General features: G+C 45.1%; 1 protein-coding gene, 1 long non-coding RNA gene and 1 other non-coding gene across 5 annotated transcripts in view; 1 reads left to right on the forward strand and 2 right to left on the reverse strand.

Annotated features, from left to right (window-relative positions):
• Positions 1–4,359, forward strand: part of LOC136794054 (uncharacterized) — a 264,366-nt gene extending 260,007 nt beyond the window's left edge. The window contains exons 12-13 of the long non-coding RNA XR_010840264.1: positions 3,469–3,562; positions 4,236–4,359. This is a non-coding gene — a long non-coding RNA (uncharacterized lncRNA). The remainder of the gene's footprint in view (positions 1–3,468; positions 3,563–4,235) is intronic.
• The window catches only part of FGF1 (fibroblast growth factor 1), a 105,744-nt gene that overhangs the window by 20,681 nt on the left and 70,334 nt on the right, over positions 1–14,729 (reverse strand). For all 3 annotated transcript variants that reach the window (XM_059062253.2, XM_067031852.1, XM_067031853.1), the window contains one exon: positions 2,264–2,466. In XM_059062253.2, coding sequence (XP_058918236.1) covers positions 2,264–2,432 — 169 coding nt within the window. In that variant the 5' untranslated portion in view covers positions 2,433–2,466. The remainder of the gene's footprint in view (positions 1–2,263; positions 2,467–14,729) is intronic.
• On the reverse strand, positions 12,991–13,149 carry LOC131756499 (small nucleolar RNA SNORA36 family). The gene has a single exon (XR_009335673.1). It is a non-coding gene; the product is annotated as a small nucleolar RNA SNORA36 family (small nucleolar RNA).

The following is a 14,729-nucleotide window of genomic DNA, read 5'->3' on the forward strand; positions in this document are numbered from 1 at the left end:
GGAGCCTGTGCTCCGCAACGGGAGAGGCCACAGCAGTGAGAGGCCTGCGTACCGCCAAAAAAAAAAAAAAAAAAAAACCAAAAACACCCTGAATCTAGACCCTTGGCCTTCATGGAGGGCAGTGTTATTGAAGAGAAGAGACTAGGCAAGGTCCTTAAGTGTTGTACTGTATCTCCATGTGCTGTGTTGAATACATGGAAGTCCTGGTGGTGGTGACAGTGGTGGCAAGAATAGCCACACGTGCTGAGTTGTTGCTCTGGGTCAGGGGACTGTGTCAAGAACTTTCACTGTGTTATCTCATGGAACCCTCCCAAGGAGCCTGTGAGGCAAGTAATATAATTCTTATTTTACACGTGAGAAAAGTGAGGCCAAAACAGTTAAGTAACTAGACCAAGTTCACTTGGAAAGTAATTAATCCAGCATCACTTGTGTGCAGACCTCCTCATACACACTCCTACGCTACCGTATGCTGCCCTCTGGGGCTCCGACATCTGAGGCCGGCCAGCTGAATTTGCAGCACTATGCAGAAGTTGTCCCAAAGTTCCATACCCAGAGTGCAGTCTGTAATGTTAATAGTGAAGTCATCTACCATTTGTACAGAAATTCCAGTACTTGGAATTGTAATTGTAGCTTCTTGTTACCCCAGAATTTAAGGTTACCCAGAAGAGCCAGCTTAACGCCGTGGAACACATCACCAAGGTTTTTTCTCCTGGGACTCTAAGGACCAGAGAGCATTCCCGTTGGTTCAGAAAACTTAGACTTATTAGAAATGTTTAAAACCTTTGAGAAATTATAGCTCGTTCCCTTTGTGTTGTATGAGGCAGATCACATGAATTGTGTAGCTTGTCTGACACAACACAACAGACTGCAGTCTGAGTCCATTTATTTGAAGTAAACATTGCTTCTGTATGTGTTTGACCTACTCAGCAGGCTTTTTTTTTTTTGCTTTACTCTGGTACCTGTTTTGCCTCGGGTATAAGGCATTCAACAGGTCCATCTGAAGACAAGCCATCAAAACCAAGCTGAAAAAGTCTAACCCTGCAGCGTCTAGCCCCAACCTCAGTCTTCCTGCTTCTCATCTCAAGGGTCTGCTTGGTGGGCGGGAAGGACAGGACAGTGCTGCCTGGTTTGGTAAACGCTGGCTTCCGTCCCCACCACCTGTGCATCTGAGGATGGAGAGTGAGCGCCACTGGGGTTTGTGCTTAGTGCCTGCAACCTTTGGTGTATATCCTGTGAATAAGAAAGACTACCGGATATATAAACCATCACATCAAAGCCAGTGTTCTGCATTTCATTTTAAAGCCATCCTGCGGCAACCTTAATTACCACCCGTGCTATTCTGTGTCTCCTGATTTCATCCACGCGTTCCTTCTCTTGGTGCGTGACACGTTTGACCCTTCAGACCCTCTTATCAGGGACCAGATTTGACTTCTGGCTCCTCTCCAACATCTAATGCCTTGGTGGTGCTCAGGGAATCCCTGAGCACATCACCGTAGGACCCAGACACCTAACATCAAACATACACACCACCGCTGGAAGTACTAAAGCAGAACGAAGAGATTTTTTTTCTTAGATAGTTGAGGAGATTCTTTTCTCCAAGGTTATACCTCCATTTATCAACACCATCTGGGAGCTGGGCTGGCAGGAGAGCCCGGAAGGGACAGTCAGCCTTTGGCTGGAATTGCTCTTGCCCTTTGGTTTCTATAAGGTCTGGAGAATGACTTCCCTCCTCCCGGTTACCACAAACACATCTGCACGATATGCAGAGTGAGAGCAGTACAATTTATGATGTGGAAGACTACGATTATGAACTAGGATTTCACAAATCAAGCCCAGTAGGAAGATAACCTGGAGAGTCAGTTAACTTGAAATTGAGCCCATGTCTTTGTGGGGGATTTACCAACCCTGCCCCATGTGGCCCTTCCTGTCATGGAGCAAGCAAGGGCCCTGGGGACCAGACCTCTCGCTAGTTACAGAAAGCTGGAGCAATTGAACATTGGTAGCCAGTCTGATCTCACAGCAGTTGTGTTAGGTCAACAGAGAGTTCTCTTAAACTCTTGAAATAGGACCTCTTTAGGCAGGCTGTAGCCTTCGCAACTCCCCCTTTTCCACACCTAGACCCATTACACCTTGTTCCCCCTGCCTCTGAGTGTGTCATGCCTGAATAGAGCCTTGGGGAAGAGGGTACAGCCCTTCTTTAGCTATCCTCCCTTCTTCCGTCCCTGACTAAGGAAGGCACCAGAAAGGTGAGACGGGTGCTTACTGTGCTGGTCACTCCTGTCCCTTGTCCCATCCACTGTGCCATCTGGAAGGATCCTCAGGAAGTGGCCCCCGTTGGTACAGTAGAGGAGTTTGGGCTTCTTGTAATTCCCTGGAGGCAGATTAAACTTCTCCGTCAGGGCTGTGAAGGTTGTGATTTCCCCTTCAGCCATGGCTGAGCAGCTCCTGGTTATGGCGCTTTCAAGGCTGTAAGAAATTAAACAACCATGTAGAATGTTCTTCCAGCAAAGGTGCAGCGTGCACTTTCAAGAAGGGAAGGAGAGCCTCAGGGCACAGGCTCCTGGGCGGGTGGTAACCACAGACTGCCCAGGTGCTGTCCACAGTAAACAGGCCTGGGCCGTGGCCAGTGGTTAAGGAAGGATGGTCCCTGGTAGGGGAGGGATTTTCAGGCATGTCTCACTTCCCAATTGGACACAGCTCTGGACCAGGCTGTGTGTTTTTTAGAACATCAAATTTGATCATTTGGCGGAGAGAAAAAAAAATAATGTTTTGGTCCCTCCTTCTGATCTACACACATCCTCAAATTAAATGCCGAAGTTGCACTAAAATAACACTCAGGGTCTGGCTGAAACCCACAGATGCCGAGAGGCCAGCACTGAGGTTGTGCCCTCCACCCTCCCACTGTTTCGGCCAGGTGCTGAGGCCCTTGTATGGACGTAGCCCCGGGAGCTTGGGCATGGGAGACCCATGGGGAAGGTGGAGGTGGGGTAGGTGGCGGTGAGGGGCATTTCCGAGACGGCCAGCAGTTAATTTGTAAAGGACAGTTCTGGGTTTACTGGGGGGAACAGAACCAGAGCTGGAGAAGAAGGCACGTGCAGGTGTTCAGTGGGGTTTTTAAAGGGCAGTCACTGCCAAAGGACATTTTATGGGGTGGAGCATTTTGAAGGTTCTGCTAGCAATTGCCTGGGTCCACAGCTTCCTGTATGTCGTCAGATCACACAGGGAAGACGGTAGTCTGTTCCTGGGACTAAGGCCATCTTCCTCCTAATTATTGTCTAATGAGACATAATTACTGTTGACACAGAAAACACCATATACTGCCTATTATAATCCTCTAATGTTGTATATACCCACTACGTACAAATTTATATTTTTAGTGTAAAAATGCATCAATGACACCGCTGAGGACTAAAAAGCAAAGCCAATAAACTTCAGTATTTTAAAATATCTACTTACCCCACCATTTAGGAGAATGAATTGGTGCTGACAACAAGGACTGTACAAGAAAGAGGTGAAGAAGAGACTGGAAAACCAACATGAGAACTTCATCTTATAAGAGCAAGTAGGTGCTCATTGTACACGTTGATTATCAAGTGGCCTTACCGTAATAATGATCATCATCATCATCATTACTGTATTGTGGGCTGCGAGTTAACTCATATCCTCCTCACCATAATTCTTTGAGGCAGATGCTGATGTTATCCTCATTTTTTGTGTGTGTGTGTGGTATGCGGGCCTCTCACTGTTGTGGCCTCTCCCGTTGCGGAGCACAGGCTCCGGACGCACTGGCTCAGCGGCCATGGCTCACGGGCCCAGCCGCTCCACGGCACGTGGGATCTTCCCGGACCGGGGCACGAACCCGTGTCCCCTGCATCGGCAGGCGGATTCTCAACCACTGCGCCACCAGGGAAGCCCTATCCTCATTTTTTAATATAGTGAAACCAAAGCTTACAGCTGCTCACTGGCCTGTCCAAGGTCAACAGCTAGTAAGTGAGCCTCAAAAGGGATCTGTTGAAAGAAAGCCCTAACTTGGCCTTTAATCGCCATGACAAGGTTAAGTGACTTCACTGGTACCGCAGTAGTGGTATTAGAAGTGGGGATTTTACCCATTGCCTGGCACATACATCTGTTCCCACCACCTGATCATTCATTAAGTTACTCATTTGTGACCCAGGTATTGGCTGTCACCACCAACAGCCTCCGCTTTTGCCCCCATGCATCTCTTCATTTCCCAGAGAACCCAAGTCACCAGGTGTTCGGAGCCTTGTGAACTTGACGGAAGGCCAGCCAGCCTCCTGCATTTCTCACACTCCCCATCCACTCCCTTGGAGTGGCCTCACGGAGCTGCTTGCATAGAAGGTAATTCCATCAGAAATCAAGAGCAATTTGGGTGATTTGTCCTGGTGACTTTGGAATTAGGGTTCATGTCGGAAGCCTCCATGTGTTTCCTCTGTTCTAGGCATTTTAATGTGTCTAGTACATCTCTCCCAGTCTACAGCCACAAGGGCTGTGGTTTGAAGTCCCTCCAAGGACCCCCAAAGAGAGTTTTGCATACACCCTATAAACTATCTTTAAAGTCAGACCACTCCAAATATCCCCTTCACATATGGTGAAACTCTGTCCGGCCCTTTTCACATAGTCCAATAACAGCTGGAAAATTAATTTCATATACATCAGTTTCATAGGGCAGACCGCAGAGTTCACCTTGCACAGCACTTTGCATTTCCTTCCCAAACCCTCACTTCTCTTTTCCAAAACCCTCTCTTTATCCACAAGCCTCTGAGTCTCTGTGCCCACCTCTGTCTCTCTCACTCTCTCTCATTGTCTCTCTACTCAGTCCTTTTCCATCCCAACCTTTCAATCTTCCTCTCCCTCCGCTCCATTCTGGATCCCCTCAATGTAAAGCAATTTAGTGCTTCCAAACATGGGCATCTTCACCCATCACCTCTCGTTAGCACACAACAATGATCCTTCTTCCTTAAATTACAGCTAAGAGATAATCCGTATTTTTTGTTCCATCAGTTTTTTTTTTTTTCTTTTCAAGCACTTACTGAGTACTTAATTTGGTATAGGAGAAAATAATCATATACTGGTGGTGGCCATTTCACTGTACAAAGAGCCATTTGTGTTGTCCATCTTAGATGGGCAGAATTTTGTTTCTTGCTGTCCCTGGATTTTCTCAAATGGAGGTCCCCATTAGCCCTGGTTGTGCAGCAATTGCGTGGTGAGGACAGCCTCCCTTCTAGATCCAGCACCCATGGGGAGTCTCCATTAAGTTGGTTTCTACTTGTTGCATATGGATTTGGCTCTACCCATTTGCATTCTTTCTTCCATCCCACTGAGATGAAGGGAACAGATGCACCAAAAGACTGGCCGAGGTTGGAGGCACCAGTCCTGGCCAAGAATTATACTAATGCTCACATTCATGTGTGTGTAAACCATGAAGCTAAAGGCCCTCTGTCAGAGGCCGGCGGGCATCCCCTCCCCCTTGATTGCATTGCAGCCTGGGGTTATACAAACCCATGCCTCTGTTCTCTGCCTGCTCCCCCCAGGAAGAGGGACAGTGATGGTGTGGCTGCACTGACTTTAGATTTCTCCCGTCGCCCTTAAGTTCAGTTGCCTGTGTCCACAGCTTCCTGTATGTTGTCAGATCACACAGGGAAGACGGTAGTCTGAAGGTGACTTGCTGACGCCTGAAAATAAGCCTTGTGTCAATGTGAATTCGATAGACTGTATCGGTGGGATTATGAATCAGCCAAAACATACAAAAAAAAAAAAGAAATCTCTTTTTGTTGGTGAAGGGAACTGCAGAGGCAGAAAATTCCCCTCCCCCCATTTAGTTTTATTTACAATTTACCTATATTTTTAGCAGTGGTTGGTCCAGAGTTCCTTGCCAATCTAGTATTGTTAAAAGATAGGAATGAAGGAAGTATATGACGTGATAAAACCATTAGGCAGCAGCCTTATCAGGCCCTTGAGGATTTTCACAAATTGCTCTAACAAATGAATCCATTAACTATGTGAAATCAGGCATTGAGCATAATTTATAAGCACTGCTTGTGGTATTATCAACAGGAGAAGGGGTTATCTCTGTGTGTGTTGGGAGATGCAAAAGACCAAGCCCAGTGGACTCCATGTCATCGTCGTGTGCTAAGCCCAGCCCTCTGAGATTTGGGACCCTGGGGAGATTTTCCTGGACTTACCAGTGACACTAAAGTGAGGGGAACACCAAGCCTATTGGAATGTCCATGTTAAGCCTGATATATTTTGTTAGCTCTAGCGTCTGGAAGAGATCCTGGACTCTGACACATGGACAGGATGTTAAGTATACGCTCTCAAGCAGGAATACAAGAGTCACTTTTCAGTGTGGGAGAGTGAGCAACACTGTACAGCCCCAGCTGCACACAAATTGGCTCTGGGAGCCTCTGGGCAAGTCATCCGTTCCTTCCGAGATGTGTCCTCTAATAATCCCTACCCTGCCTACCTCAGAGTTGTCCGAAGGATTAACTGGGCACAGTATTCATAACACTACTTGGAAAGTTTACAATTGTGACCTGGCCTCTAGGAGATATGAGTAAGTGGTTTTGTTGAACTAGTTGAATCCTGATGTGGTCTAGGTCAGCTGTGATTGAATGCTTAATTTAAAATAATTTTTTCAGTTGGTTTGGAAATAGAGTTTTTCCTTCCCTCTCATATTTGGCAGAAATTAATTAAGCCCCTCCTCCCTCGTCATTTAAGCCACAAACATAGTAGAGGAAATGGAGAAGGCAAAGGTAAGCCATCATTATGTACGAGAGAATCCAGGTCATTGTTTCACACTCAGTTCTCAGCTTATTGACAGTTATCGAAGGAATGTTTGTGAAGCTTGTTGTTTCTAGGGCACGTTAGTGTTCAGTTTGGCCCTGGTGGCTAGGTCAGAAAGGAAGACGTGGTTCTAAGAATCGAAGGCAAACAGTGATGTTTATTTTTTAAATTTTGTTTTTAACTCCTGTCCACTGCTTAAACAATGCAGAATACCCATGAAGGAGGATATTTTGCAAAGTATATTAAGCCACTGAAGGTAGATGTGTAGGCATCCGTTAAGGTGATAATTGGGTATGTGTCCTCAAACCCAGCATATGTAAAACAGATCTCACCTTTGGTCTTAAATATGCCCTAAGTCCTTGATCCTGTATCTTTGAATGGAATCACCCAAAAACCTTACCTCTGCCTTAGAGATATTAATTAACCTTAGAATTTGATAAGTCAGATATGCATGTTTAAACGTTAAGGGTAACTACTAAAAGAAAAGAAATAAAATGCATTAATTCCAGTCAGCATCTGGTAGGGATAAGGGAAAAGAGGTGAAATAAATAAAATTGTACTTATCCAAAGGAATCTAGAAAAAAGAGAAAAATAATAGAAATGTTTTTTAAAATTGCTCATAATTAGGTGGCAGAAATAAATTCAAATACATTTATAATCACAATAAATGTAAATGGGCTAAATTTACTAGCTACTGGATTTTTTAAAAATCCATCTACACTCTGATTACAAGAGACACATTTAAAACATGAGGACACAGAAAGGTTAGAAGCAAAAGAATGAAAAACAGACACACACACACAAAAATAGACACCAGATGTTATCAAAAAACTAAAAGTTGGTATGGCAGTATTAATATCATATAAAGTAGGTCTAAGGCAAAAAGAATGATCAGGAATAAAAGGGATCACTGCATAATGGTAAGTGGATCAATTCAACAGAAAGATATAAAAATTCTAAACGTGTACACTTAATGACATAGCCTCAAAATATATAAAGTGAAAATTGACAAATACGTAAAGAGAAGTTGTTGACCAATTCACAATGACGGTGGGGGGTTTTAACACATTTCTGTCATAAATGATAAAGCAAACAGACAAGAAAATATTAAGGATGTAGAAGATTGAAATACACAATTAACATGTTTAATGGAATGAACTGTGTAAGAGAACCCTGCACCCCCCAATTAGTCAACACTGTTCTTCCCAAGGACACATGGAGCATTTACAAAAATTGACCATGTACAAGGTCATAAGACAAGACTCAGCACAAATAGAATTCATTTTGTTGAGACTATTCTTTGATTAGAGTAGAAATCACTCCCACCCATTGCACTGGTGACAAAGCCCTTTCATCTGTCCCTCTTTAATGTCTCCTAGCATCACCCTCCCTACTCCATTCTCACTGTGCTGCCTGAGTGCAGGTGCAACACCTTCTCTCACCTGGGCTGCTGAGGCAGGCGGCAGCGGCCTCTCTTCTCCAGCACTGCTCTCTTCCAGTCCACTTTACACCCTGCTGCCAGGGACCCTTCTAACATGTGAAAATGAGCATCCCTCTCCTGCTGAAGATCTTTGACTGTGTCAGTGGGTTCCCTGCTGCCGTCAGGATAAAACCCAGACCCCACCATGACCTGTAAGGCTTTCCTCATCTGGTCCCCACCTAACCTTGTTGCCTTTTCTCTTATTGGCCTGCTCTTCTTGGAGTCCCCCCCATACCCTCACACTCACCCAGCCACGTTCTCTTTCTCCCCCTTCCTCCACCCTTCCACCACCCTTCCACCATTGCCTTTCTAAGTCATACTCATCCTTCAGAAATTCGTCTCAGATATTCCCTCCTCCAGAAAGCCTGCTTGGACACATCCCCAGCCCTGACATCCCTACTCTTCCTCCATTCCACACACACCAGTTCAGATTAGTTGATTCCCTAATGCTCCCATAGCAGCATTCCATTTACTCTGTCACAGCACTGGGTGTAATGGCTGTGCATATTCCCTGCTTAAAGCCTTCATTGTTTTCCCATTGCTCTGGGATAAAGACTAAGGCCAGAACAAGGCCTGCGGGGCTCTGGGAGGCCCAACCCTGGCCTATTCCTCTGCCTCATTCCTCATCTCTCCAAACTAGCCTTCCACTTCCTTGAAACCATGCATTCCTGCCTATCTGAGGACCTTTACCTATGCTGTTCTCTCTCTCTGGAGCACTGTTCCTCTCCTCCTCCTCTTTACCCCACTCACCTGGTTAACTCCTACTTTTTCTTCACGTCTTAGTTCAGTTGTCAGTTCCTCAAGGAAGCCTTGCCTGACTCCCCTTAATTGGATCAGGTTCCTCTAGTTCTCACGGGACCATTTAACATTTCCTCAGAGCTCTTACTTCAGTTTCTAATTACACCTTCATTCTTGTGATTATTTAATTCATGTCTCTCTTCATGACTGAGCTGTCAGCTCCTTGACAGTACAAACCAGTCTGCTTTGCTCACCATGGTCTCCTAGTACCTGGTAAAATGCCTGGCACTGAATGGGCATTTGATAGATATTTGTTGGAAGCATGAATAAATATAACTTAACTATATTTGTCTGACTGTCTCCTTCATTAGTCTCTGAGGCCCTGAACAGACACTGTGCCTTTTCTTTCTAGACCCAGCCCTTAGCAGGTGGCTGCACGTCATCAGTGTCTTGTGCACGTTTATTGATCGAATACCAGGCCAATCCCTTCTTGGGAGACTCTCATGGAAACATATTATCAGGACATCTAATTACAAGGTGATGTCCTACAGGTATTAACAGAGTAGCTAAGCCAAGAGCCCACATGTATTTTAATTGGGTTCAAATTAGGGCTGGAATATTCTACCCTGGGTTAAAAGCAGGGCCAAACCTGGTTCCCATCTTGTAGAAGATACTTCCTTACTTCTTCAAAGGAAATATTAAGGAAATAAAGGATCTAAAGGAAGGGGTCAGACCTTTTGGTCTCAAGTTTGACCTCCTTATCTGACCAAGAGAAAGTTGGTAGGGTCTGGAAAAAAGTTCCAGGTGTTATTATTCCTGCCAGGTTGGCAGGGACCCACTTCATTCCTCTAGTGAGGAAAGGGAGTGTGTTCTTCTTTCTTTTTTTCCTGCTCCACCCGTGGTGATCTGCACCAGGTTTCAGGAGGGAATGGAGTCATGGCTGACTGGCTTGGGCTATCACTTCCACACGCTCCTCCTAAGGCAGTTCTGTTCCATGAGCTGAAATCTCACCTTCCAAAGTTAGCAGTAAACTATGGACATGGCCATGGGATGGACTTGACAGTGGTGTGTAGGAGGTGGCTCCTACAAGTTTGTGGAAGCCAATTATTAAATATTCATGAATTTTGCGAGCCAGTTGTTGAACCATTAGTAGCTTGAAATTGGCCCCAGTGAGAGTATTTATACTGCAGAAAGTGGCAAAGGCTTTAAGTCAAGGCTTTTTTTTTTTTCTTTCTCTCTCTATTCTTCCTTTTCTCTGCCTCCCTCCTTCCCTCCCTCCCTGCCTTCCTTCTTTTTTTCCTCTGACTGCTAAACTCAGGTTGGAGTCCTGGCTGGACACTCACTAGCAAATTACTCAGAGCCTCAGTTTCCTCATCTCCAGAACGGGGCCCCGTAACTGTAGCTATTGCACAGAGTTCTGTAAGTCTTAAAAGATAATGCATGCAAAGCGCTGAGCCCAGCACTTGAAAACTTGTAAGCATTCAACAGACGTTAGCTTGATTATCAGCCTCTGTATATCTTATTGTTTAGTTTTGCCAGTCATCTGTGCTATTGACTTAGGACTGAACAAACTTGATTTTTAACATTTAGTGATATTTTAGCAATATTTGAAAACATCATTTTCTAAGTGATAGGGTAGAATTTTTCCTTATCACTGATGTACAGTGAAGCTCTCTTCTTATTTGCTTAGGTGCTATGATATACTAGTGACCAGTTCTCAGTATATTTCTTGGGTTTGTGCGTGTTACTGTCCAGGATGACAGAGAACCTATGGTGTCAGTAGTCTTCGTCTCCTGTTCTTTAATTTAGGATCCTTCTAATCCTTAAGAATCCCAAAGTCACTGAGCATAAACTATCCCCTGGCTTCCAGAATCAGGTATTATATCAGGGAGATCAAGATGTCATACTCGGGCTTCCCTGATGGCACAGTGGTTAAGAATCTGCCTGCCAGTGCAGGGGACACGGGTTTGAGCCCTGGTCTGGGAAGATCCCACATGCTGAGGAGCAACTAAGCCCATGAGCCACAACTACTGAGCCTACACTCTAGAGCCTATGAGCCACAAGTGCTGAGCGTTGCATGCCACAGCTACTGAAACCCACGCGCCTAGAGCCCGTGCTCCGCAACAACAGAAGCCACCGCAATGAGAAGCCCGCGCACTGCAACGAAGAGTAACCTCCGCTCGCCGCAACTAGAAAAAGCCCCTGTGCAGCAGCAAAGACCCAACGCAGCCAATAAATAAATAAATAAATACATTTATATTAAAAAAAAAAAGATGTTATACTCTGGTTGGCAACTTCTACTCAGCACCTGCCAGGAGCAGGATGCTGCAGATGTCCTGGAAATTTACAAAAGAAAAGAAGGGGAAAGAATGGAAAAGAAAAAGGCCTGAAATCCCTAATCTGTAATTCTGAAATGCAAAAGACTCTGAAAACCAGAAGTCCTTCCATAACTCAAATGTGGCAAAACCTGACCCAGACTGTCCTGAGACTATTTAAAGTCTTTATTTATTCTGCTTCGTGTTAATATTTATATAATCTGGTGCAGAGGTACTGACATGCTTGATTATAGGCTACTAGACCAAGCGTCTACTGGAGTTGTTCCATAATATACAGTATACATACCATACTACCTTTCTAAAATCCCCCAAATTCTGGATTCTGAAACATATCTAGCCCCAAGTCTTTTCAAATAAGGGATTCTGGACCTGTAGTAGAAATCACAGTGTCTGCCTTTAAGGAGTTTACAGTTTGGCCCATACCAGACTCATCAAGCTGTGCTTCAGGTAAGAGGAGCATAGATGCTTATACAGAGTGTAGCCGACCTGAAGTAGGGGATGTTCATCTAATTGGGCTGTGTCACCCAGCCTTAGCTCTCATACTCCTCAATGAAGAGTAGAAAATATGAGCAGACATGTACATTCTGAAGACTCTCCTCCAATATCCTTCATTCCTTCCCTTGATTATGGATCTTTAATTCTCTGCAGTCTGGCTTATCCACCCCTAAAACACTTCCCCCATAGAGCCTCATTTAGTTGGAGGTCAGGAATTCTTAGATGCTTAGAGAAAACAGCCTCCATTCGAGAGGAAAAACAGAGCGCTCCCTGGTGCAGCGGTGTGCTCTGCGGGCCCCAGTTCTGTCTGTACTTTAATGGTACGCCCCGGGCCAGAGCATCCTGCAGGCACTTAGCCACCCTGAAGACCTGCACACATCTTCAACGGAAATATCCTTCCTGCAGACAGACGCTTTAAAGCCCTGGGGCTTCCAGCCAAATGCAAAGTGATTCTGCAGGGCCTCTGGCAGCCCTCGCCCCCTTAGTCTAGCCTTCTCTTACTGATGTGTCTCCAAAAATCTTTTGAATCTGTTGTGCACGTTACAGTCTCCAGAACCAGACCAGCAAGGACATTCCTTTCTTGAAATAAGCAGACCTTCCAGCTCATAGAAGAGAGTCTGTTTGCTGAGTTGTTTTTTTTTTTCTTCTCTCCTGACCTAGAAAATTTGGCTTCTCCAAACTCAGTCTTTTGAAGCATGTGTTTGTTATCTCTTTGGAAATACTGAGGGCTTGCCCTACCATATGTTTCCCAATAGCGTCCTATGGACATACCCATAAATAATAAAATGTGTCCATAAATAATAAAATAGTGACCTTTTCTCGAGCATTTACTGTGTACCAGGTACTGTTTTAAGTGCTTTACATACATTATTTTTCTTTTTTTAATTTAACAGCTTTACTGGAGTATAATTGCTTTACAATGTTGTGTTAGTTTCTGCTGTAAAACAAAGTGAATCAGCTATATGTATACATATATCCCCATATCCCCTCCCTCTTGCGTCTCCCTCCCACCCTCCCTATCCCACCCCTCTAGGTGGTCAGAAAGCATCGAGCTGATCTCTCTGTGTTACATACATTATTTTAATTAATCTCAAAGAAATTCTGTTAGGCAGGCACTGCTTTTTTTTCCTTCTTTGTTTTTATAGGCTGGGAGGTAAATGAATAGACTAATATTTTCTTTTCTTTTCTTTTCTTTTTAGAGTAATATTTTCTATGCAGTGATCTACCCTAGCCAGTTTGATGTCCCAGAGTTTAATAAACAGAACAGGGGAGCTGCCCTGAGCTGAACTCAAGGGATTGCTTTTTTATTCCGCATTTTGCAGTTGAGGACACCAAGGCTCAGAGAGCTGCAGATAATTTGTCTAAGGTCACACAGCTACATAAATGTGAAAACCGAGAGCTGAAGGGAGGCTTTTCTGACTCCAGGGTCTGTGATTTGAATTGCCAAAGAAATGTGGGAAAGAGAATAAAATGCCCCTTGGACTGAGTGTTCCTTAGCTTTTGTACTCGTTTTACTCCACCAGCCTCCGTAGGTCACAGAGCCCCATGGCCTGGGTTCTGCAGGAGGTACTTCTTTTCCTTGAATGAAGTCTTTGCAAGTTTCTGCCTTGACACGTGACTGTCATCTTCCACAGCGGTACAGTGGCCCCCACCAGCACTTTCCTAATTGTCACTGTGATGCTTCCCCAAAATGAACCAGTGTTGGCCAAGTCCGTCTTGGCTTTTGTCACGGCAGGGTCATTTGCCTTTGCTTTTATAGGGGCTGGGGTGAGGCCAGAGGCCACTGGGTAAACTGAGTAAAAGATCTTCCTTCTTGACTGGGTTGGAAAGGCCATGAAAAAGGGAAGTTCTCATAGACGCGGCTTTTGGTTTCTCCTGTGTCTTTAACTACTTGCATGACCAGGCAAGTCATTTAATCTCTCTGATCCTCATCTGTAAAAGGAAGCTGTGGGCTTCCCTGGTGGCGCAGTGGTTGAGAATCTGCCTGCCGATGCAGGGGACACGGGTTTGTGCCCCGGTCCGGGAGGATCCCACATGCCGCGGAGCGGCTGGACCCGTGATCCATGGCTGCTGGGCCTGTGCGTCCGCAACCTGTGCTCTGCAACGCGAGAGGCCACAACAGTGAGAGGCCCGCGTACCACCAAAAAAAAAAAAAAAAAAGGAAGCTGTTATGAGGACCGATCCCATCATGGGGCCATGAGGAAGCAACAGAGTAAGTCCTGGGAAAGGCCTTGCAATGTAGTGAGTGCTTTGGAAATAGAAGGTATCATGAATGTTATTAATAAGAGCTTATGTTTTAGTGTGTTGATTATTTACATTTTTATAACACTTGGGGTTTCACAAAGCGTTTTATATGAGTAAACAAGCATCTTGGGGTGTCTGTTGTATAGACTCTACGTTAGGTACTTGATAATCATTTCGTATTTGCTCTTTCTGCTGTTTACCGGATGGATGAATGGCTCTCCTTTTTCTTTAGCCAAGAGAACCAAGGCGCCAAGAGGCTGACGGCTTATCAAAGCAAATCTGTGGCTTAGCCAAGAATAAAACCCTCAGTCCCAAGACATCAGTTTATCCTGTTGCCTCTCCACGGGTCAGCCTCGTTTCCAAGGGCCCCATGCTCACTCAAAACATTCAAAAATAAAAAAGACAAAACTCCCATTTCTGCCAGAGAGAGATATCCAAGCATCTCTGGAAAAAGAGTTAGCAGTCCTGGCGTGCGGTTTTGTGTTGTAAGGTGCTTGGATACGAAAGAGGAACTGTAAACCCCAGGGAACTCGTTTCACATGTTAGAGTCTATTCTGGATCTTGAAAGCGGGCCACGGAGGCCCCAGCTGTGCCCCAAGAGCTACATTCCTGCAGAGGCATCCAGCACCGTG

Source organism: Kogia breviceps, chromosome 4, assembly GCF_026419965.1.
Source record: "Kogia breviceps isolate mKogBre1 chromosome 4, mKogBre1 haplotype 1, whole genome shotgun sequence".
Taxonomy (NCBI): Eukaryota; Metazoa; Chordata; class Mammalia; order Artiodactyla; family Physeteridae; genus Kogia; species Kogia breviceps.